At 41.9% G+C, this 22,601-nt stretch overlaps 1 protein-coding gene across 3 annotated transcripts in view; it reads left to right on the top strand.

Moving 5' to 3' along the window:
* col5a1 (procollagen, type V, alpha 1) overlaps positions 1–22,601 on the top strand; it is a 72,994-nt gene that overhangs the window by 4,104 nt on the left and 46,289 nt on the right. For all 3 annotated transcript variants that reach the window (XM_061699293.1, XM_061699292.1, XM_061699290.1), the window contains exons 2-4: positions 13,253–13,420; positions 16,197–16,410; positions 17,101–17,263. In XM_061699293.1, coding sequence (XP_061555277.1) covers positions 13,253–13,420; positions 16,197–16,410; positions 17,101–17,263 — 545 coding nt within the window. The remainder of the gene's footprint in view (positions 1–13,252; positions 13,421–16,196; positions 16,411–17,100; positions 17,264–22,601) is intronic.

Here is a 22,601-nt window from a genome sequence, read left to right as displayed (position 1 = left end):
AACCCACTGACAGCTGCGTACTAGCAGAGCTAATAGTACGTTAACTTAGTTTTAGGGTTAGCGGCTAACATGCTAACACTGCTATTGTTTGTTCCAATAGAAGCAAAATATGGTTCTTCTTTGTAGTGTTCGACCAAATCAACTGCTAAGCGTTAACTAAATATGAATGGTACTGAAAAAACATCCTCAGAATAGCGCGTCCCTGCGAAAACAACGACGGATTTGGGCAAAGCCGGCGGTGGTGGCGACACACGGTGGTGCAAGTGCGTATGTCCAGGATCCATCAATACCTTATTTTATTTCATCCGAAGAAAGAGAAAAAAAATAATTCAACATCAGAAAAGCTGGCCGCCACATCTGGATTTGATAGGCTTCCACTGCGTCGTCTGCTAAAGCCTCAGAAAAGCCAGGAAAAATGTCTTCCAGATGTTTTCTTCCCGATTCTCGGCAGAAAAAAAAACTGCAACCCCCCCCACTGAAAAGAAAATACACCATTCTTGTGGACGCTTTTTTTTCCTCCGAGAAAATTCCAAATGGAATAACATCTGTAGCCTCTCAGCTGAATTTTCTTGAAAAAAAGAGAAAAAGGATAGCACGTCCACGTTCAAGGTCATTAAAAGATGCTTTTTTTCTTTTAGGCAGCCTTCACATGTGTTCTTCATTTCAGAATTTATACGCATTTGTGCTGTTTTTTCCCCCCTCTGGACACTTTAAAGTTGTTTAAATCTGATTGACTCTGTGCAGAATTTAACGAGTTGCTTTGTTCTTAATTTCCTGACGAAGTTAACGATAACTGAACACATGTTTCTGTTGAGCGTGACGGGCGATGGGCAGAATAATTGGTTTGAGTCTCTGTATTGATTGTTAAGAATCCTGTGTGGAATAGACTGATCATGTCTGGAAGCAACTAAAAATGTTTACGGAGGACCGTCACTCGTTTGGGGGAGTTTCTGCAAACAAGTGCAGTATCCCGTTTAGGGACAGGAACTGGTGACCATGCCACCCGTCTGACAGCAATTGAGGCGAATTCTTACAATTTTTTATGCAGGTCTGTACATTAGATACTTACATACTTTAGACTTTTCTGATGTTTTAAAACCAATTGCTTTATTATGTTTAAGGATGGGCAAAATAATCAATTTGTCCATGTATGGTAATTGATGGTCAAAAAAAATCTGTGCGAAATCGACGGAACATTTCTGCAAGCAACTGAGTTGAATTCTCTGTCCTTTGTATGACTTTTCTTGAGGGAAAGTTTTAAGGAATTTAAAAAAAAAGCTTGTTTGTTCGGTAAAAACATTTAAAAAGGGAAAGCTTTTAAAAACAATCGCATGAATGTTTAGGGATGTAATGATCGATAAATCCGCTAATTGATGATTTCGAATTTGGTTGAAGTAAGTTATTTTAAAAAAAAAATACAACAAGGACATTTCAGAGACTGAAAATCAGGTCTTTTGAAAACAATCATTTATGAAGGGGCTTGAAGGATGTATCAACCAATTGATCATTAAGAATGTGGTAGATGATACAAAATTTTGTTATACACGTTCGTTTTTAACGAAAACCTCAAAACTTGTTTTGGTCCCTCACAATTTTGTATGATATTTTGAAAGTGGGAGCTTTACAAAACAATGGCCTTATCATTTACGGATGGGCAAAATAATCCAGAATTGCTCACTAAGAATTGGGTCACGAGCGTAGAATTAATGAAAGAATATTAGGAAAAATATCATTGACAGTTTTTAACTAAAAATGGAACATTTTTATTTTGTTTTGGCTGCTTGTTGTTTATACGATTACAGCTTTTTGGAGACTTGAACTTCAACGGATATTTTTAAAAATGGCCTTATCATTTTAGGGATCGGCATAATAATCCATTTGTCGACTAACTGATCGTCTTGATTGCATGCAATTGATTGTTTGCGAATTGCGCGGCGAACCATCCATAGCTCTGTTTTTCAGTGCGTAGATGGCTAACTGGCTGCTAGCTTGTTTTGCCATTAGTGCACTTTTACATTTACACGCAAAGCTTGTTTCGCAGCAGAGATGTATCACTCCAACACAAATTACTGTACTACTTTCCTATTTAGACAGCGCTTCATCTGGTGGCGATATTAGGGCGTTTCTGAAAAAAAAATCAGAAATAGCGTTTGTGAATCGTGAAGAGCGAATATGCGGGGGAATTCTTTGCTTCTGATCACTTCGGCAATATCGTCCAGCCCGCGTGAGAAAAATATTCACAACATCCAAGGAAGGAATTCGCATTAGCTAGCCATTACATACCGCCGCCGTGACTGCTAGCTAAACTCAAGATGAATAAAAATACGCGGGACGGGATTTTGACCCACCGCCGCATTTGGATCTAAGTTCCGCCCCCTTTTTTGGTGCATAAACGTTTCATTCTTCGCCGCATCCTGCACTGTATATCCCGCCTATTAGAGCCCGTCGTAATTAAGGCTGATTGTTTGCAAGTGCTGAATGGCGCTCTGTGTGTAAAAATACGCCAACCCCCCAAGACCCCCCAACAACCACCCACCCAGCCCCGATCGGCTCGGGATGTGCCGGCAGGAGCACAAAAGCCCCGTCGCTTCGGTTTCGGGTTACAGTTCACGGGGACAGGAATGTTCTGTGCGACCTCTTGGCTCATTTGGGAATTGTAGTCCGTTCACAAGAAAAAAGTTGTTGTTGGTATTAAAAAAAAAAAAAAAAAAAAAAGTGTAATGAGGCTATTATAATCAGTGCATGACTCATCCTTTCCAACCTCATATTCCCCGGCCAGGCTTAGCCGCAGTTTGGGCCGCAGGAATACTCGAGCTAAGCACTTTTTCTCCATTTTACTTTCCAACCAGATGAAATACAATCGTTGCTGGTCGTACGTAGTTGAATTCGGAGGCGCTACGATGGAAAAAAACAGCCGATTGTGCTCGTGTTTTCATTCTGCCTCAGCTAGTTAATGCGTATAAATATTTAAAGGAGACGTACTACAGTATGCGTAGGCAGCACAGCGGTAAAGTGGTTAGTGGGTCTGACTCACAGTTCTGAGGTTTTGGGGTTTGAATCTTGGGTTTGCATGTTCTCCTTGTGCTTGCATGGGTTTTCTTCGGGTACTTTGGCTTTCGCCAACATTCCCCCCCCCAAAAAAACATGCATATTAGGTTATGTTCTAAATTGTCCGTAGGTGTGAATGTGAACGCTTGAATTGCCCCGCTTCTGTCGCCAAAAGCCTCGGTAGTTGTGAATGTGAGTGTGTGACGGTCGTTTTTTCGACTTGTACACGTGCACTGCGATTGGCTGGTGGCCAGTCCAGGGTGTAGCCCGCTACCGGTAGCATGTCGTTGTTGCCTCATGACCGGAACTCGAGGAGGCAGCAGTTCAGACGCTACACTGTGTGTACGTGGCGCTTATCAGAAAACTAATTTGTGGAGTCAAAGAAACTCAATGCAGCTCTGCTTACCTTTTTGGCAGGATAGGCACTTGGGGGAAAGTTCCTTATTTTTCTCATAGCATTAGGACTGCATGACATCCAGATTTTTTCCCCCATTTTTTTTTTAAACCTTGACTCTTACCTTTTCTTTCTAACACTGTAACTTTATTCATTTTAATATTTGTTTTTGTTAAAAATCAGATTTACCTCACATAATATTTTTAACAATGATACATATTTTTAACTATGCTACAACCTTTCTCATAATACGTTAACATTGGCATTTTTCCTTGTATTATTACAAATAGTTTTTTTTTCTTTTGTTAAAATTGGATTTTTACAGTCATGATAAAAGTGAAAAGAATCTTGACAATAGTCTCATAAAATTATTATAAATTGTACATCCTTTTTCATTGTGACTTTCTTTTTTGCCAATTCTATATTTACTTATTTCCTATGTGTTAAAAAAAAGACAGATGCAAATAAACGAAGAAGAACTAAACTATTTCAAATTAATAAAAAATAAGGTACTTATTGTGTACTAGGTTATAGTTACTAAAATGAAGAGGAAAATAAGAATTCCGATTGAAGGAAAAATCAGTCACCGAAAACCATGCAGTGGAAGGACTTCCTCTCGAATTTGCCGACTTGAAATGTAAACGATTTTGGAGCCTTCTTTGTGCTTTCTAGTGTAAGGCGGAAAAAAAAAAAACAGCAGAGCATTGAGTCAGTTTTTCCGTTCTCGTTAGGGGTGGACAGATTTATATCATCAGCGCTGTGAACTAAACCATCTGGTGCTCTGCTAAAGCAACGAGACACAGACAGAGAGAAAGAGTCCTTGAAAAACACTCCAAAACTACATGTGGTTCATCTTTCGGCATACGGACGGTTAAATCGCTATAGTCTGCTTTCACTTGATGCTAAGCAGGGAATTAAGTGCTTAAAGGAGACATTATGCCCCCCCCCCCCCAATTTAAACAGATCCCAGGTGTCTTAATTCTCTCTGACACTTTTCCGTCCAAATACACAAAGTAAATAATTACAGCGCTATTAAAATTCACTTGTCAGGCCATGTTTTTGCGCCGACGGTTCTGTCTCATGTAAATGCAGAGCACAGCGTTTGTCGCCATGACGATGCGTGGGGGGTGGGGGCGGAGCTAGGGTGTTGCGACGAAGCGAGCGGCTACTTAGCCGCTTTCCCGACCGATACATCCACCATTTCTAGATCGGTTATCCTGTTCGGCCTCACGGGAAGCTGGAGCCAATCCAGCTGACTTTGGGCAAAAGGCATTTTCACTCACGGAGGCAACAATTCGTCTAATGAGACGTTTAGACCATTCGTGTCGCTGTGTGGAGCATTTCATCACTAAACATAAACACGCTCCACCACCACGTCAACAACTTTGACGAACATTCGAGTATGCGCTATTTATCAGAGGCTGGTTTTAACATGATACTTCTGTGTAAGTGCTTGATTGAAAGTGGCTCTGGATCTTCAACCAGCCTAGCTTCCAGGAGAAAACTCGGTGTGGGGGACTGGTTATTATCTCAGCTAATCAAATTGTGACACCGCAATTGGGCAAAATTCCGACATGCTCGCAGACACATTTTCAGAACATTTATTTCACACTTGAAGAGTAGGAAGGCACGTCTACCGGACGATTTCTGTCGACGCAAATAAAAAGCGAGTGTACCGTTTGAGATTCTCAGTCATCTAGGTCACGGTCATCTCCGAAAATTGAACGCAGGCAACTGGACTCTTCTTCGTTGTCGAAGATGTCTAATTCAAAATGCTTCTTCATTCTAAATCGAATGTGAGGAGAGCCCCGATTTATATCTCAGGTGGGTGTGTCTCCAGGGGGTGCTCACAAGGGCGTTGCTGTTGTCGTTGCCAGGTGTGACTGTTGATCTCTGGATGATAAAGACTTGAATTGCATAACTTGACTCGATTGAACTTTGGAGGGGACTCAACTCGACTTGACAACATAGGCTAGCGTTAGCAAGCCAGCTGGTTGCTTTTTCTGGGACGATTGTGTTGTTGAAGTTTGTGTCACATGAAACCCTCTTAATAAAGTTAAAATTTGATCAAGTACCTTAGCGCCGTAAAAAGCTAAGAACCGTCTCGTGGTTTTGTATGCGTGTGTAGCTGTGTGTGTGCGTGTGTGTGTGTTGTGCAGACACTTTGACTTGACTCAACAGGATGTCCATGTGGTTCGCGCGTGTGTGTGTGTGTGTGTGTGTGTGCGTGCGTGCGCGCGCGTGTGCGTGTCATGAGCTCAATCTAGCAGACGTAATGCTTGCAGTATGATTTCCCACGTCTGGTCACATGCTAAAGGTCGTTGCTAATGCACGCGCGTCTCGCCACGATATTGTTCCATTGAGTACAGAATGGCTTAGACAGCAAAAACGGTTAAGGGTTGGGTTAGGTTTTTTTTAGGCTGGGGGGAAAGCTTAAAGTTGGAGTTGGGGTTAAGTGTGAGGAACAGGGTTTGGGGTTAAGGGTTAATTCGCAATGGGATTAGAAGTGTTAGGGTTATGATATATAATCAAGCCAATGTGGCTGCTAGGCTCTGGCTACACGGTCATTAGGGTTTAGGGTTCGAGGGTTCGGGATTAGGGAAGTAGGCAAAAGGGTTCAAGGGGTTTAGTTTAGAAGGTTGGGTTAGGGTTAGAGAGCATTCGGGAATAGGTAGAGGTTCTGCTTTAAGGTTAGTTAACATTTCGGATTAGCGGTTGGTTAAGAAGTGTGAGGTTATGGACGGTACTGGAGCTAGAGTGGCGTATTGATGGCTTGATTGAGGCTCTGGCTGCACCGCGCGTTAAGGTTTAAGTTAGGATTGGTTGGCTAGAGTTAGGGTTAGTTACCGTTAGGCTTCTAAGTGTTAGGGTTATGACAGCTCACAAAACTAACCTGCCGTATTGACGTCTCGTGTGTGGAGACGCGCTCTCGTTGGGAGGAGAGTCTTTCATTGCGCATTCTTGTTTTTGGAGCTCGGCTCCTCTTTGTGACTGCTAATTACCGCTTGCTTGTCCTCGGAGGCAGGTCAAGCATGCGCGCCCGCAGAGTCGGCCGGCCGGCCTCTCTTCGGCAAGGGCCCGTGCCCATCGGGAGGAGGAGTGAAAAAGGAATGTTAATCTCCTCCCCACCGTGAAATTTCACGATTCCAGCTCCCCTCCCTCCTGTCAAAGAAAACGTCGCCGTCCGAAGAGCGTACGAGGATTGTTCACACACTGTGTGTGTGGTGGAAAAAGAGATGGAGGAATGGGATCCACCACACGCTTGGCACTGAGCCGAGACCTGGATTATGGATCCCAAGCTACTGTTCAAAGAAAAGAAGGTGGAAATAAAAGGTCGTGGGGCGAGTGAATGATACTGGCCTAAAGCCGCAACGCTACGTATTTCAATAGAATTCACGCTCCTCTTTTTACCGTGTGTCAAACTGGCTGTCGCCTGAAACACTGCTGGCCCTTCATAGAAAGTTCACATCGTTTAAAATCGAACGTCGAGCGACAGCATGTACAGAAAAAGAAGCCATTTTAAATAGAACTTGTGCTCATTTACCAGGTGTCAAACGAGTGGTCCTGTCAAATACTGATGCTTCTGCATAGAAAGCTCATCTTGTGCGAACATTGAATCTTGCGAGACGTCAGCTCAATCATGCAACGCTACGTACTTGAAATATCATTAGAATTTGTACCGAGCCTTTTGCGTTTTAGGGTAACTAAGATTGGAAACCAGCAAAACCAGTTTGTAAATCAGTTCGCAAAATACAATCGGAAGAAAATATATATTACAGGCGGTCCTCAGCGTACGAGTTCTGTTTTCCGACTGTGGCAAACCGAATTTGTATTGTATTGTATGCGTTGTGGTCACTCTTAGTAAACAATATATCTTAACTTTGATGTAAGTGGCCTTAAAACGTCTTCAATTCATCCCGCAGAAAGGACGCAGTGTACGGTTTTGCTACTTTTCGCCCACGATAGGAAACACCGACTGCAGCGTGCCTGCGAGGGAACCTCTTTGATGCGAGGCGTATTTTTAGCAGGTGGGCCCAAAGGTGGTGGTCCCCGAGGCGCTTGCGCTAAGTGGGTAAACATCACAGTTTAACAAGGTGGCGACCGACAGCTCGGGATGTGGTCACGATGGCTTCCCGAGCCAATGAATGAGCCCGTGTGTCTCGCTAATGTTTGGCTGTGGCCGCATATGTATCCTGGCGCTTGAGCGTCGCTTAGGTGGTCCTTCTCGCGGAGAAAGCGCCATTGTGTTATCGTCACACCTTTGCCGCTTGGCTCACCTCACTATGACCTCGCTGAGGGCCCTTAGATCTGCAGGGGGAGTTCGGGGGGGGGGGGGTGCAGGAGCCCCAAATGTACACCGGGGAAATTGGATCGAGAAATGCAAAGCCGAAGCATTGGGTGACGGAGTGAAGCGCAGCGAGCAGAGGTGACAAAAGTACCCACTCTCTGTGCTTAAGTAGAAGTACAGATACTTTTATCAAATAAAATATTCCCTATTTTATTGACTTGCAGGGTGGTTGTACTGAGAAGAAGAAGAAAGAAAATACAGACGCAAGCTAAATGCAGACATGATCATCAGAACTGGACAAAACAACATAACATAAAACATTAAATTGGATGATGATTAGAATCAGAAAACTACACCTTACCTGTACTGTATGTATGTGTGTGTGTGTGTGTGTGTGTGTGTGTTTTTTTTTTTTTGCTTGTGGTTTTCAGGTTGGCACATGACGTCACAAATTGTTCTTGTGGCTGCCCAACATGAAAATCAATCAATCCGGTTTTCAACAGCAGTTGACTTTACAGCTCGCTATTTACGTTTGTTTTAATTATCTTTTTTTTTGTTTTTTTTTTTGGAACCAGCATATTTTGACAAAGTAAGATGTAGCAAGTAACAGATATCTGCGTTCAAATGAAAGCACCGGGGCCATCCCGATGATCTTGATGGGATTAGCTCGTGTCAAAGCGGGTTAGCAGAGCACCGTGACTCAGCACTGAATGGTGGCCCCACTGCTATGATTGAGTTGTTGTCATTGCTTCATTTGTTGTCGGTAAACTAATAACTCGCCATCTGGATGCTCTATGTGGGGAAAATGTGACAAATCGACACATGCACAGTGAAGGCCTGTGAATTTTTCTTTTTCTTCTGCTAGTTCCTGAAAAATTTCCTATTCCTAGTTGTTCTTTTTTTTTTGTAATGCCAAAAGATGCCACAAGATGGCACCAATGGAAGACGAAGTTTAAATTATATGGAAGCCTATTGGGTTTGTGTTATATGTATGGTTTCAACTATTAAAATAGGCAATTATAAAAATGTTGAGGGCTCGGTCCCCACCCCCCCTGCGAATATAGAGAGTTTACTGTAAGGGGTCGCTGATGCCCTTTCCAGCTGTTGCACGGCAGACACTGAAGTCACCGTACTTGTCCCCACTGGACACATGCACGCTCCTGCCCTTAAAAGGTGGGGGGGGGGGGGGGGGGGGGGGGGGGGCAAAGATGAACGGACGGGCGGAAACTGCAGAAGACGGCTGGTTGCTCACTTGTGAAAACAGTCTAAGGACACCAGCGAGTGCCGCCATTGGAGCCCTCATTCCATTCTGTTCATGATTTGAAGCTCGCATGCGGTCAAAGCTGGTTATTTCAGGATTTTATAGCGTGCTCTTCAAAGAAAATATTTGTAAAAAAAAAACAATGGTTGTGAAAATAATGATCGTTGTTTTGAAGAGAACCAGCCTGATGTATTTGTCTTTATTGCCATTTTTTTAAGGACGGCGTGAAAAATGAAACGCAGACGGAATAGCGTAATTTGTCAAAACAGACTGACATAATGAGATGCATAGCGATGTCAGCGCGATGGCGACTATTGCTTTCGACGCAAAGGGGCATGGGCAGCGAGTCTCTGATATGTCGGAAGCCCTAAAATTACTGCATTGGTACCTTACACACGTCCAGTGAGCTTGGAAAAATGCCAGTTTGAAATCAAAAAGTGACGAAATAATTAAAGATTAGCCACCACGGGCTGGCTTGTTTACCTGTGTGTAAGGTACTGATGCGGGTGTCAGAAGACGACCCAGGAATTTTGCAGTTTCCGACTTGGTTTCAGAGGCGGTTTGTGTTTTTTGTTCAACAAAAAAGTTATTCGCTGAAAAACCTTTCCACAAATTTTGGACTCATTCTGCAATGCAATAAGATGCCACAAGATGGCGCTAAACTCGGAAAGTGGTTATCGGTGTCAAGGAAGTACGTTAAAGTGATACATCTCCACTGCTCTAAGATTAATGTATGTTGGGGAGGAGTTAAATTTAACCTGAGTTGTTAGCAGAGAGCCTTTGCCGCATATACTGTGTGTTTTTGCTCTGCTGAGAGCCTACCAAAGAGCTCAAGGTAACAAATGATGGAGGTCTCGTTCCTGCTGGACAATTGCTATTTTTGCTGCTTTTTGGGATCATAGTTTGTGGTCTACTTATAACTTCCAACTATTAATCCAGCCATTTTGTGGCCACCCCTCAGTGTTTTTCTGTCGCTATCCTCGACAGTCAGACAAAAGCCCTCTTTCCGCCCTGCTGCATGAAGCTTTTGTCACTAAAATCCCTGCGCGTCGTCGTGTTGCTATGCGCTCAAGCGCAATTACCGAGCGGGGATAAGAGCCTTCCTCCAAGACAGGAAGTGTGGGCCAGATCGGCGAGAGAACGAGATGAGAACATCCCGATTAGGAAGCCACGCCGCTCCGAATGCGTTCCTCCTGGGAATGCTTGACAGGGACTTGTTGTTTGTATAAACTGGGATAAAGTCGCTCTCTGTTTGCTACTTTATATTCGGGCTGTGTGAAAGCGGAATCAGGCAGGAAAATTTGCTGCTTCGTTAGGTTCTGTGTGGAAAAACAGGTGAATCAATCTGTTGTCAATTTATAGAACTAATCGGTTTAGATGGCTCTGATTCTCTGATTTACTGGAAACTGTGTGAAAGGGGCTCAACTAGTATTAACAGCGTAACATAAGCAAGACGGCGGCAATGTGAATGTGTACAGCACGACTCGTGTTTGTATCGAAAGGAATCAACACCAGATGTCCTCTATTGATCGAAATGAGGGATTCCGCAGCGGCTGCGTGAAAGTATACAATTTGCCGCTTTGTTTGGTTCTGTTTGAAAGGCGGACAAATAAATACCGGATTAGACAGTTTTCCGGAAACTCAAAGGGGCAACCCGTTACGAAAACAATTGTCGCTGTCTTGACTTTTTTTTTTTCATACGTCGCAGCAGACTTATCTGAACGGCGGATTCCGTCACGGCTGTGTGAAAGTGCCGACGCGGCAAAGTCCCGCTTTGACACTGAATGGCGGGACGAAAGCAACCCGCTTACTTGCCCGCTTGTAGGGGTTGTATTAGCGGCGTCAGAGAAGCGTGACGCCTGCTGTGTGCGAAGCCGGGACAGGGTGTGAAGTTTAACTGCCAACACTCATTTTTCCCGCCATGTTGTGTCGAAAGCAATTGCCGCTGTCGGACGCAAATTTGAAAGGTAACGCCACATGTCATATATTTAGAATTATAATATAATTAAATAAGGGGCATGATATAGTTTTTAAAAAAGTATTTCAAAACATTTTCTGCTCGCTTTTTTTTTTTTTTTTTTTGGTCAAGATATTTAAATATTTAACATATTTGTAAAGCCCCCTTAAACATAGTTTTTTAACCCTCTGGTATTTTATGTCAAATCTAGAATGTTTGTAAATGTGAAATGTAGTAAAATGTGAAATTTAGTTAAGTAAAACAAAAAAAGAAAAAACTAATAATGGCTAAAAGTACTGGTGGCTTTGTTTTCCTCATTTACATCACCGTATAGCCTATAAGTATATATATTTATATGTATGTATATATATTTTTTTGAATTAGAAAAATACCACCCTTTTATCCATAACTAAATCTGTAAGTGTAGAAAAAAATAATTGAAATGTAAAAAAAATAAAAAGTAGGACGTTAATTTCTTTTGCTGACCTCATTGTTGCTCTTTTCATATTCTTATTCAATATTTGAAAATGATTTGAAGTTGCAAACACCCCATTTATACATAAACCGCCTGTTATGTTGAGGGTCAACTTGAAATCAAAATCAATCAATCAATCAATCAATAAATAAATGACGCAACTTCTTCAACTGGTCTTATTTTCTTCTTTTTCTAAATCGGACATTTCTGCACCCCATTTTTGCCTCTTGTATTGCTGCCAATAAACAAATACGTATATTCATGCAGACATGTGCAATTAATACCCTAAAAAGAGGTATAAGGATTTTCCAATATTCACCCAAACAAGAAAAAAAAAACTCATTTGATGATGCATAATGTCCATTTACCTGTATTTTGCTGACTAAGCATGGAGTGGGTGAGCTTTACTGACACAAACTTGTGTTGCTTGTTGTTGTCTGCTTTGCGTCACTTTCCATGATGTGGAAACGAGAGGTTCCGGCACGCTCTCCCGTCCAGCTGTGGAAGCTCACGTGCACTTTCTCTGTTTTTCCGTGTGTGTGTGTGTGTGTGTGTGGTCCCTTCGTCGCTCCACTCCCAGGAATGTCATACCTGCCCATGGGAACTCTCCCGCAGGAACAACAGCATACTCGCCTTTGTTCCGTCCGTGCCTGTTGTCTGTCTAATTTTGTGCTTACACCAGTCCCGCTTCATATAGACGCAAACCCACTCCCGGCCTCATGTCCGAGGCTGGATGCTTTTGTGGGAACAGCTGTTTGAGCGGAGCGGTTTTGGCACTCCGGGGGGTCCGAGTCGCGTTGACCCGATGTGTGTACTCTGGTGGCCCCGGCAAGTGTGGTAATTGCACGTTTTGGGCCGCGGTCGTTTTAGCATTGCTTGGAATGGGATGGCAGCGAGCGTTTTGAACGCCGAAACATGACATGTTCAAAACACTTCCCGTCATATGACTATTGTGCTTGTGTCAGCAAAAAAACAAAAAAACAACCTAAAGTGAATTAAGCTCCATAAAACTGAAACACAAAACGTAGCATAACCTCATTGCTGCGCAAAAACAACATTTAATAACATAGCATAGCATTGTTGCTTTTCGATGTGTAAATATCAATATTTTAACGTAGCATACCGTCATTGCTGTATGAAAGCAACAATTTAAAACTCAACATATTCTCATTTTAAAAACTCGTATAACCTCATTGACACTGTCTTTGTGTGGCTGCTGTCTTTGGAATGCCCAAAACAAACAAACAAAAAAACTATGTACATTAGTGTGAAGCGGTTCAGGTAAGCTAACACGAATGAGACCTAGCTACGGTCAACTAGCACGCTTACCCAGTTATCATTTTTATATCAGCCGAATGCTAACTTTACAAGGTCAAGTAACTATCTGTGGGGCTAGCACACTTAGCCAGCTAAGCTAAGAAGGCTAACGCCATCCTCCCTTGTTGCAACTTTTTTGTTTTGGCCAAACCTCTGATGTTACAATGCCTGTGTGGGGCAAAACCAAAACTAACCCGGATAAACGCAAGGTCTGGATAAAGCGATGTGGTCATTCGCATAGTGAATTGAACGCGTCCAAAATCCATGTTATTGTTAGCTCAAAACACGATATGCTGCTAAGCTACCACGGCAAGCTCTCGTTGTGTTCAATCTGCTATCTGAGGTTAGCAGGATTTGTTTTGTGGGATGTCCTTGTGTTGCTCTGTCTGAACTACAGCTAACTTAGCAGCTAATAACAAACTTACTTGCTAGCCACACATCAACTTACACTACAAACCTGATGACGAATGTAACTTCCTTGTGTTTTTCTCCTCTTCCTTATTTCTGTGCAGCGGAACCAGCAAACCTCTTGAAGATTTTAGATTTTCCCAGTTTACCCGAAGGTGTCACGAAAACAACAGGCTTCTGCTCGAATCGGCGGTCGTCGCAAGGACCCGACGTGGCCTACCGAGTATCCAAAGAGGCGCAACTCAGCGCACCCACCAAACAGCTGTATCCAGGTGAGTTTAGCTTTACGCTAATCCCGTGCAGGTGTCTTGGTCGATCCCACTTTTTAGGGACTCGCTACACCGCATGGCAGTAAGGCAGGGATATAACGGCCAAACATAGTGGGAGAGCAATTTCCTTTTTTTCCTTTGTTGCCCTCCGGGTAGCACTTTTATAGGCTCCCGTAACTTCATTATTTATGTCAGCCTTCCAGCATGAACTTTGAATCCAGCTGTTTTAAGGATCTTGAGAATTTTAACTTTTTCTTCGAACTGAAAAGTTATGTATTTCTAATAAATTTAATTATAATTAATTAACCAACGAAATGAAATAAAAAAGTAACCTGCAAATCTGTAAAATTCTTCTTTTCCTACGCCTTTTCCCACTAAACTGCAGGGTCTGATTAAATATGTAAAAATATTTTAATCTGTGGGTTAAACTTCACAGACGTGGCTTTGGCTCTTCTTTTCCCATCTTCTCTGTTTTCCCTGGAGCGCCGTCATTTTCCACCGTCTATCATTTCTCTTTGCCTTTGTACTGTCATCCCACATTTTTTTTGTCTTTATTATAAAGAAAAAAATCACTCTTGGAATGATTTAGCGGTTGGAGGGTAAAATGAAGGAGAAGTGCAGTGATGTGGTTGAGATGCAGAGGGATGAACGAAGTAAAAACGCTCCACCGGACCACCGTCCGCGTCAGACGTTGGGATTGGCCCTTGGGGGACCTTTGAACCGCGCCACCGTGGCTTTCCTTCTTGTCGGCCAGCGTCTCCTGTCACGCTCTACCAAAGACTGATGCTCGCTTTGAAGGAGACACATAGCAAGAAAACTTAAACTCAACTGAGCCACGTGCTGTCATTACAAGACTGTGGCGGGCACAGTTTTGGGGGTTAGTGGATTCGATTTGGGTCGTTTTGGCCATCTGCTGGAATGAAAATGATGTTGTGGAGCATGAAAACATTTTGGGTTTGTCTGTTGGTTTATATGAAAACATTCAGGAGCCTGAAAACGCACTTTGTAAATATATTCACGACTTCAATACATCGTATAACCGTAACCTTCCGCTTCCGCTTCCCAGCTAGCCTAACGGACTAGCCGCATAATAAAAATGTGATACAAAATCTGCATGAAAACGCTATTCTGGAGGCTGGAAACACAAACTTTTGTAAATGCCCTGAAAACAAAAATGCAAAAAACAATCCTAGTTTTACTACATCATTGCCGTACAAAAATGTAGTCTAAGGAGCTAGAATTACAATAAAAACATAGATGTTTTGGCTGCTTGCTTACATGTAAACTCTGCTCTGGAGCCTGGAAATGGCCTGAATACAAAAATATCACCCCCCCCCCCCCCTCAAAAAACAACAACAACAACAACAAAAAACCTCATGCTTTTACTCCATCGTCCAAGGTTTCTAGCCTTACGATAGAAATGTTGACAGTTTTATGCTTGAACTATTGAAAACAGGTTTCAAAGGTTTGGAAAATGACACCATTAAAAAACTGAAAATGCTTGTTGACAAATGTAACCTTTGCCACCTTTATTCACATTGTTTTAGGTAGCGATTGTTTAGCGCTACGTTAAAAACTGTTGTTTTGGACGATCGTTTACGTGACTGTTTTGAGCATGAAAACACAAACTTTAAAAATGAGGTTTCAGAGTTTTTGAAAATTATGCCTAACCTTTCCGTCAAAACTGAAATATATATACGAAATATATAAATATACGAAGGTAGTTGTTTCTAGTCCTGAGGTACAAGCGAAGCTTAGTGTTTAGCATTACACTAAAAAGTGTTGTCGTCTTAGCCGTTCCGTCACATGACTGTTTTGAGCAGGAAAATGCAAATGTTTCAGTTTCAGAAAAAATGCCACCATTATTGTTTCCGTCAAAGCACTAAAAATACAATGCAAACCCTTGTTGTCGTAAAAACTACTTTAGTTGAGTCTAGTCCACGTGATTTTGATTGAAATAGCGTTACTGGCTAGCGAAACATTAAAAACTGTTCATTTATGTGACCGTTTGGACTCTTAAAATGCAAACCTTTAAAAAATTGCTTCATGAGTTTAGAAGAATGGCACCGATATCAGGTGTGAACTAGACTTAAGCGCGAGCGTTCGAGTAAAAACGTAAAAGTTTTGGTTCATACTGACTGTTCCTTCGAAAACGCAAACTTTGAAAACGGGTTTGACATCATTTACATGTTAAGATAGCTTTATTTGCACTAGTCCATGTCTTTACCTTCCTTTATTCCAGAAGAGAGCCTATCCAGTGACGTCACTTTATCCCATTAATTTTTCCAGAGATGCTAAACGGTGTTGGACAACACGACGAGCTCTTGCGGCGGCGTTGTGGAAAAGAGCGAGCGCAGACATGCAGTCATCAAACGTGAGGAAAGGATGATTCGTTCAAAGCCAGAAACAGTCCGTTCTATTACCTTAATGACCCAAAAAGGGCACGCAAATTATAGCGCATACTTCCCACGCCACGGTACGTCTGCTGAGGCTATGCGCAAATTAGCACCTCGGGGCGACAGAAGCTACCTCCGCCAGGGTTCGTGTCGTCAGCAGCTTACAGTTTTTCAACTCAATTGGCCCGCCTCCTGGGGGCTGTAAAATCTTCAAGAGCACTCCTGTCTGACTAAATATTACATTATGGCAATATGCATGATGCACAGTTGTGTAATGGCAGTCTGGTGTAATACTTACACATCAACATTGTTTTTTTCCCCCAAAAGTGCAATATTTCTTTCACAAAATATATAGTATAAAACTCTTTCCTTCCCCCTGCCAGGTGATGTATTCCCCCGGGACTTTTCCATCTTGGCCACGGTGAAGCCCAAGAAGGGCAGCCAGTCGTTCCTGTTGTCCGTGTACAATGAGCAGGGAATCCAGCAACTCGGGCTGGAAATGGGGCGCTCGCCCGTCTTCCTCTACGAGGACCACACAGGAAAGCCCGGACCAGAGGACTACCCGCTCTTCCGGGGGATCAACCTGGCTGATGGAAAGTAGGTGGACTGGTTTAGTGGACATTCACGTCACAGAAGATATGGGTTTAAGTTAGAAAGTTAGCCGTTTGGGTTTAGGATTCGGGGTTAGTGTTATGATTTAGGGGCACCGAGTTTGGGGTTAGGTTTGGTGGCCTGGGATTAGGGTTTAGTCTAAGGGGGCAAGCATAGGGTAGGACTTGGGTTTAGGATTTTGTGTTTGGGACTCAGTTTCAGAGTTAGGGTTAGGGTTACCATATGGTAGGGTTAACGTTTGTGTTGTTAGTGGTTTAGGGTTATTGTTTTTAGGGGACGGGATTAGGGTTTAGGATTTGGATATGAGGTTAGGTTATTGTTAGGGTTATGGGGTTTGAGTTGTGGTTTATAGTTAGAGTTGGGAATTAAGGTTTAGGGTTAATGTTAGCAGGGTTAAAGACCTGAGGCGGGGTTGGAGTAAGGGGGTCGGTTTTAGGTTAGAGATAGAGGTTAGGCTTTGGGGTTAGGGTTTTGGGCAGAGTTCGTACAGTTAGGGTCGGGTGAGAGTTTTTAGGGTTACACTTGTCAACTCTTCATTGAATCGTTTAATGCTCAAAATGTACCCAAGAACATATTTTAATTTGAAAGCTCACTTTAGCCCCAAAGTATAATAACCAATAACCAGTAACTCAGAAAGCGTGTGAACCGATAGCACCTCTTCTTGTTCTCTTCAAGGTGGCATCGAGTGGCCATCAGTGTCCACAAGCAGACCATCACCCTCATTCTGGACTGTAAAAAGAAGAGCGCCCAGAAGCTTCTCCGATCTGCCCACCCCATCATCGACACCAAAGGAATTATCGTGTTCGGAACAAGAATACTTGATGAAGAAGTCTTTGAGGTTGGCCCTGTTTGAGTTCTCTTTACTGCATAGCATGAGAAAACTGTAAAAACGTTCACAGTGAATGAACGCATTGAGCTGTTTTGTCTTTTTGGTGAGGCTGTAAAAAAACCATTGTTGCCCATTTGAGGTTTGTGGTAGTGGGGGCCATTTTCTCTGTAGACATGTCGGTGATCAAGCTTGCCCGACGCCCGCCACCCACGTGCCATAACAGTGTACAGTAGCGTTAGCCGCCGATGCAGAGGCCTTGGCTAAAGCTGGCCGTATAAAGTTAGCAGTTCCCGAACGGTCACCTGACAGTGAGATACATTTCTGAAATGTCAGAAATTAGGTTGGCCATGACAAAACCGATAATGGAAGCATGTTGCTTTGTAGTTAGTGTTGATTATAGCATTAGCATTCTGTGTCACAGACAGCAGAAATTGTCTTCTTCTTGATTTGTTTTTGACGTCGATGATCTTTTGAAACTCGACTTCAGGATGTTATCCCATTTCAAGCCCAGCTCCAATTCATCTTTGTTAGTCGTGAACGAAGAACGATTGGCCTCTCTCGACTGGTCGCACGACAATCAGATGAATTTCGGGGAATGTGAGAAATTTGGTTGGGTATAACAAGTTATAGTGGATGCGTGTTGCTTTGTTGTCCACATACGAGAGAAAGTGTATTCTTCCTGATTTGTTTTGACGGTCAACGATACTTCAAAACTGGACTTAACTGGACAGTCGTTAGCCTGGTTTGAGCTCAGTTCGGATTCATATTTGTTGGTTGCGACCGAGGTACGAATGGCCTCTCTCGACCAAAAGGGAAACAGATTGCTGTGTTTTTCCAATTTTGTTGTTCGCTACAATGACAATAAAGGCTCATCTCTTCTCGGATGTTCTATTCTATTTTTAGCATTAGCATTATGTGTCCACAGATGATGGGTGTCTTTATCGTCTTTATTTGTTTTGACAATTCACAATGTTTTGAAACTAGACTACGGTCGTTAGCCCACCGCAAGCCCATTTCGGATTCTTTTTGTTTGCTCGAGCAAATGGCAGTTCCCAACCAGTCGCACGGCAATCTGAAGTACGTTATTTTGTTTATAGCATTAACATTCTGAATACTGACAGCGGAGATGCTGCTGTTTGACAATTGACTACTTTTAAAACGTGCGATGATCGGATCACTTTCTGCCATGGCGAAATCTGATTGGCCGCAACGCAATGTTAATGTGCTTAGCATTAGCATTCCGAGGCTACAATGTGAGCTTGCAAGTTGCGGCTCGACAGGTTTGTTCTATTTGAGCATTTAAACAGTTAAGCCAGCTTTTCTCACCACTTAGGACCGTTCATACGCCGATTGGATTTATTCTTAGCTTTAGACTGGAAGGGCAACAAACCAAACACATAGCCTTAGCGTTAGCATTGACTTTCAGTACTAGGCGATTTCCTTGTACAGTGTGAATAAGAAATGAACACATAAAATTATAACTGGAAGTTGAGTGTTTATTTTTTTGGCGAAGATAGCGAGCATCATACTGATTAAGTTTTGTTGTGCCTATAAATGTTTTTGTTTGGAGCTAAAATGAAAACAAATACGCCCGAGTTACAGAATGGTGCCGACGCTTTGTCTTTTTGTGACCGCCAGTATTTACAGTCAAGTTGACAAACTGTTTTGTGGTTTTATTTCATTTGTCCAACTTTTGATTTTTTTTAATTGAACACAAATGCAATGCGGTGATGCCATGATGTACTTATTAGAGAAGATACCTGATCAGAACAGGGTTTTTTAAAAAAAAGCTATTGTGTAAATAATTCCCTACGTCCTGTATCTCCAAATGTATCTGAAAAGCAACGGAAATTACCCTTCTTTGATTTTCTGACAAAAACACTTTTCATAGGGAATACATACAACATTGTTAACAAAGATTGCCATCTACCATTTGTCCTTTTAACTTGGGAAGGTCATTGGAAAAAAAATCCTAAAACTATGGGGGAAAACTCATTTCATGGATTTGTTGTTAAATATTTCCCTTTGGGGATTAAAATGACCAAAATATTTGTTTTAAAGATAAGCGGTTCAGAACATGTACGGATGGATTTCTGGATGTCCTGAACTCACTCACTAGCGTGCCATAATGAACTAATTAAAGAGGAAACTCAATAAGAACGGCGTCCCCAAAAATCTATTGCTTGAGCTTGTGAGAGTCCCGACGGCATCGCGTCGCCTGTGTCACGCTGGTTTTGAAAAAGAAATATCAGCACTCTTGTAATTAGTAGCAGAGGCCGATCCGACATGACTGATGCCGAGCCAGCCGACCTCGCAACTCCCTTCCGCTCACGTGCACTGGAGTGTTTGAAAAGTGACATCACCCGCTCCCCACGCCACCGAACGACCAATCTCCTGATGTTAAATCTTCCGAAACTGTTAATCAACGCCTGGCGCGAACCAAAACCAGCTTGCCATGTAAGATCTAAGGAGGATGACCTTCACATGTTTGATTTGTTACTGATTGAAATCGATTTGTTACTGATTTAAATCGTCTGGTGTCAGAAATATATTTTTACTCCAGAGCTCCCCCTACAGTTGGGTCATTGACTTACAGACATTTGCTGTGAAGCAACAAAGACCTGGTCGGAATCTAAGCTAATGAATGAAGGTGTTAACATCTCGAAGATTTTACACAGTGGTGGTCGGCATCTGTGGGGGAAAAAAAGAACACTTTCTTTGGTGGCCTGTGGCAGATAATAATAATAATTTCATCCATCCTTCCATCCAGCCATCCCAGCCAGTCCAAGCTGATTTTGGCTGAGAGGTGAAGTTCACCCTGAACTGGTCGCCAATCAACAGCACGGCACATGTACAACCCCAATTCCAATGAAGTTGAGACATTGTGTTAAACATACATAAAAACAGGATACGATGATTTGCAAATCATGTTCGACCTATATTGAATTGAATACACAACAAAGACAAGATATTTAATGTTCAAGCTGATCAACTTTATTGTTTTCAGCAAATAATCAATAACTTGGAATTTTATGGCTGCAACACGTTCCAAAAAAGCTGGGACAGGATCATGTTTACCACTGTGTTACATCACCTTTTCTTTTAACAACATTCAAGAAACGTTTGGGAACTGAGGACACTAATTGTTGAAGCTTTGAAGGTGGAATTCTTTCCCATTCTTGCTTGATGTACAGCTTCAGCTGTTCAACAGTCCGGGGTCTCCGTTGTCGTATTTTACGCTTTATAATGCGCCACACATTTTGCAGGCATGCCAATCTAGTACCCGCACTCTTTTACTACGAAGCCACGCTGTTGTAACGCGTGCAGAATGTGGTTTGCCATTGTCTTGCTGAAATAAGCAGGGGCGTCCATGAAAAAGTCGTTGCTTGGATGGCAGCATATGTTTCTCCAAAACCTGTATGTACCTGCACTTACGGATGTAGCGCCGAACTGTATTTACTGACATTGGTTTTCTGAAGTGAAGATGAATTGAAGTTGGAATGGTTTGAATCGGTGAAGAATTGTGGAAGGAGGTGGTAAATGCGTAAAATTTGTCTTCGTTTGAGAATTTTATTCGGAAAATGTGGGAATTTCCGGAAGGTAATATGAGTTCCGTACGTGTCCTGAATGAGCTGAGCGTTTTGAAGATGGAATGGTTTGAATCGGTCAAGAAATGTGGAAGGAGGTAAATGTGTGAAATACTTCTTCATTTGAGAATTTTACTGTGAAAAATGTGTGAATCTGGGTAACGTGGGAATTATTGGAACGTTGAAAAGAGTTCAAGGTCATCGGCACGGGGAGTGAAACTGTCATAAACCGAGGACCTCTTGAATTGGTTTTAACCAAACAAAATTTTGATAGAATTTCAAAGCTCCCGTTGAACCAAATGGACTCGCAAGTACAGCTGGCTCGGATCAAGTGGTGGCATCTCCAAGTGTTTTAACGAAGCGTAATTACCCAGGAAGGCCAAAAGAGACGAGCGCACTGTGGGCTGCAGTTGTTTTATTGGGAGTGACGCCATACCCAAACCATTTCAATCCCAACCCCGGCTATCGGCAGCTCGACTCCCGGCTGTTGCCGTGGGAACGGGGCGATATGTTTTTTTTTTTTTTTTTTTTTTGCTTTAAAAGCCTCCCCCGCTGCTCGTCTGCCAGTTTGCTGGCGGGACAGACAAGACTCTCTGAGAGAAAATGGAACACTAAACGGCATACTTTCCACACCGTTCTCCGCTTGCTCCCTTCACACCTTCGACATTTAGTCTGATCCCACTTTTTTGTTTTTGTTTTTTTTTTTTTCGTCGGCGCCACTTACCGAGCGCATGTTCTGATGAGAGCCTTTAGCACAGGGATTCTCAAACATTTTGGGTCCGGAGGAGCAATGGTTCGAAAGAACTGCTCATAATTCTGACGCCAATGAAATATAAATACTATGCGTAGCCCTGAAATAGCAATTAACCCTTGTATTATGTTGAAAAAAAATGACATTGATTATGTTGCGGGTCATTTTGACCCGTACTGTGTAAATCCACTCCAAACAGTCAAAAAATGGGCCAAACCAATAACAACTTTATTTTAGATTGTATAAACATTTAGAAAAGAGACATGCAATACATGTTTAATTCCAACACTATATTTAAGAACAATTTAGTTAAAAAGTTGCCTATTTTGGAGAAAAAAAATTCAATGTTATGATAACAAATTCATATTTTGGAGAAATAAAAGTAACGTAATGAGAATAAGTCAAGAAATAATGAAGTCGGCATCTTTACAAGAGCGAAGACATTTTTTTCGGGGATAAAAAACTGCAATGTTATGAAAAAACAAAACAAATTTTTATTTTTAACGTCATTTATGAGGATAATGTCGTATTTATTTAAAGAAAAAAAATGTCAATCTCCAGAAGTACGAAGACGTATTTTGTCGGGATGAAAAATCCTAATCTTACGATAACACATTTTTACTTAAGAGAAAAAAAGTTGTAATGTTATGTGGAATTTTTTTTTTTTTTTTTTTTTTTTTTTTTAGACAAATAAATTGTCATCTTTACCAGAACAAAAACACATTTTGTCAGGTTAAAAAAACAATCATAATTTCACAAGAATAAATTGGGTTTTCTTTCAAGAAGAAAAAAAAGACAATCTTTACAAGAATAAAGACAAATTTTGTCAGGATAAAAAGTTCTCATGTTACGATAAAAAAACGATAAGAAAAAAAAGAGGTTTTTTTAGAGAAGAACGGTTGCAAGGATACAAAAATGTATTTGTATTTTTTTTCAAGAACAAAAGTTGCAACATTTACAGGAACAAATACATTCAGAATAAATCATTAAAATTGTATTTTAAAAAAAA

Source organism: Phycodurus eques, chromosome 15 (assembly GCF_024500275.1).
Source record: "Phycodurus eques isolate BA_2022a chromosome 15, UOR_Pequ_1.1, whole genome shotgun sequence".
Taxonomy (NCBI): Eukaryota; Metazoa; Chordata; class Actinopteri; order Syngnathiformes; family Syngnathidae; genus Phycodurus; species Phycodurus eques.
This window is presented reverse-complemented; position numbering and strand designations above follow the sequence as displayed.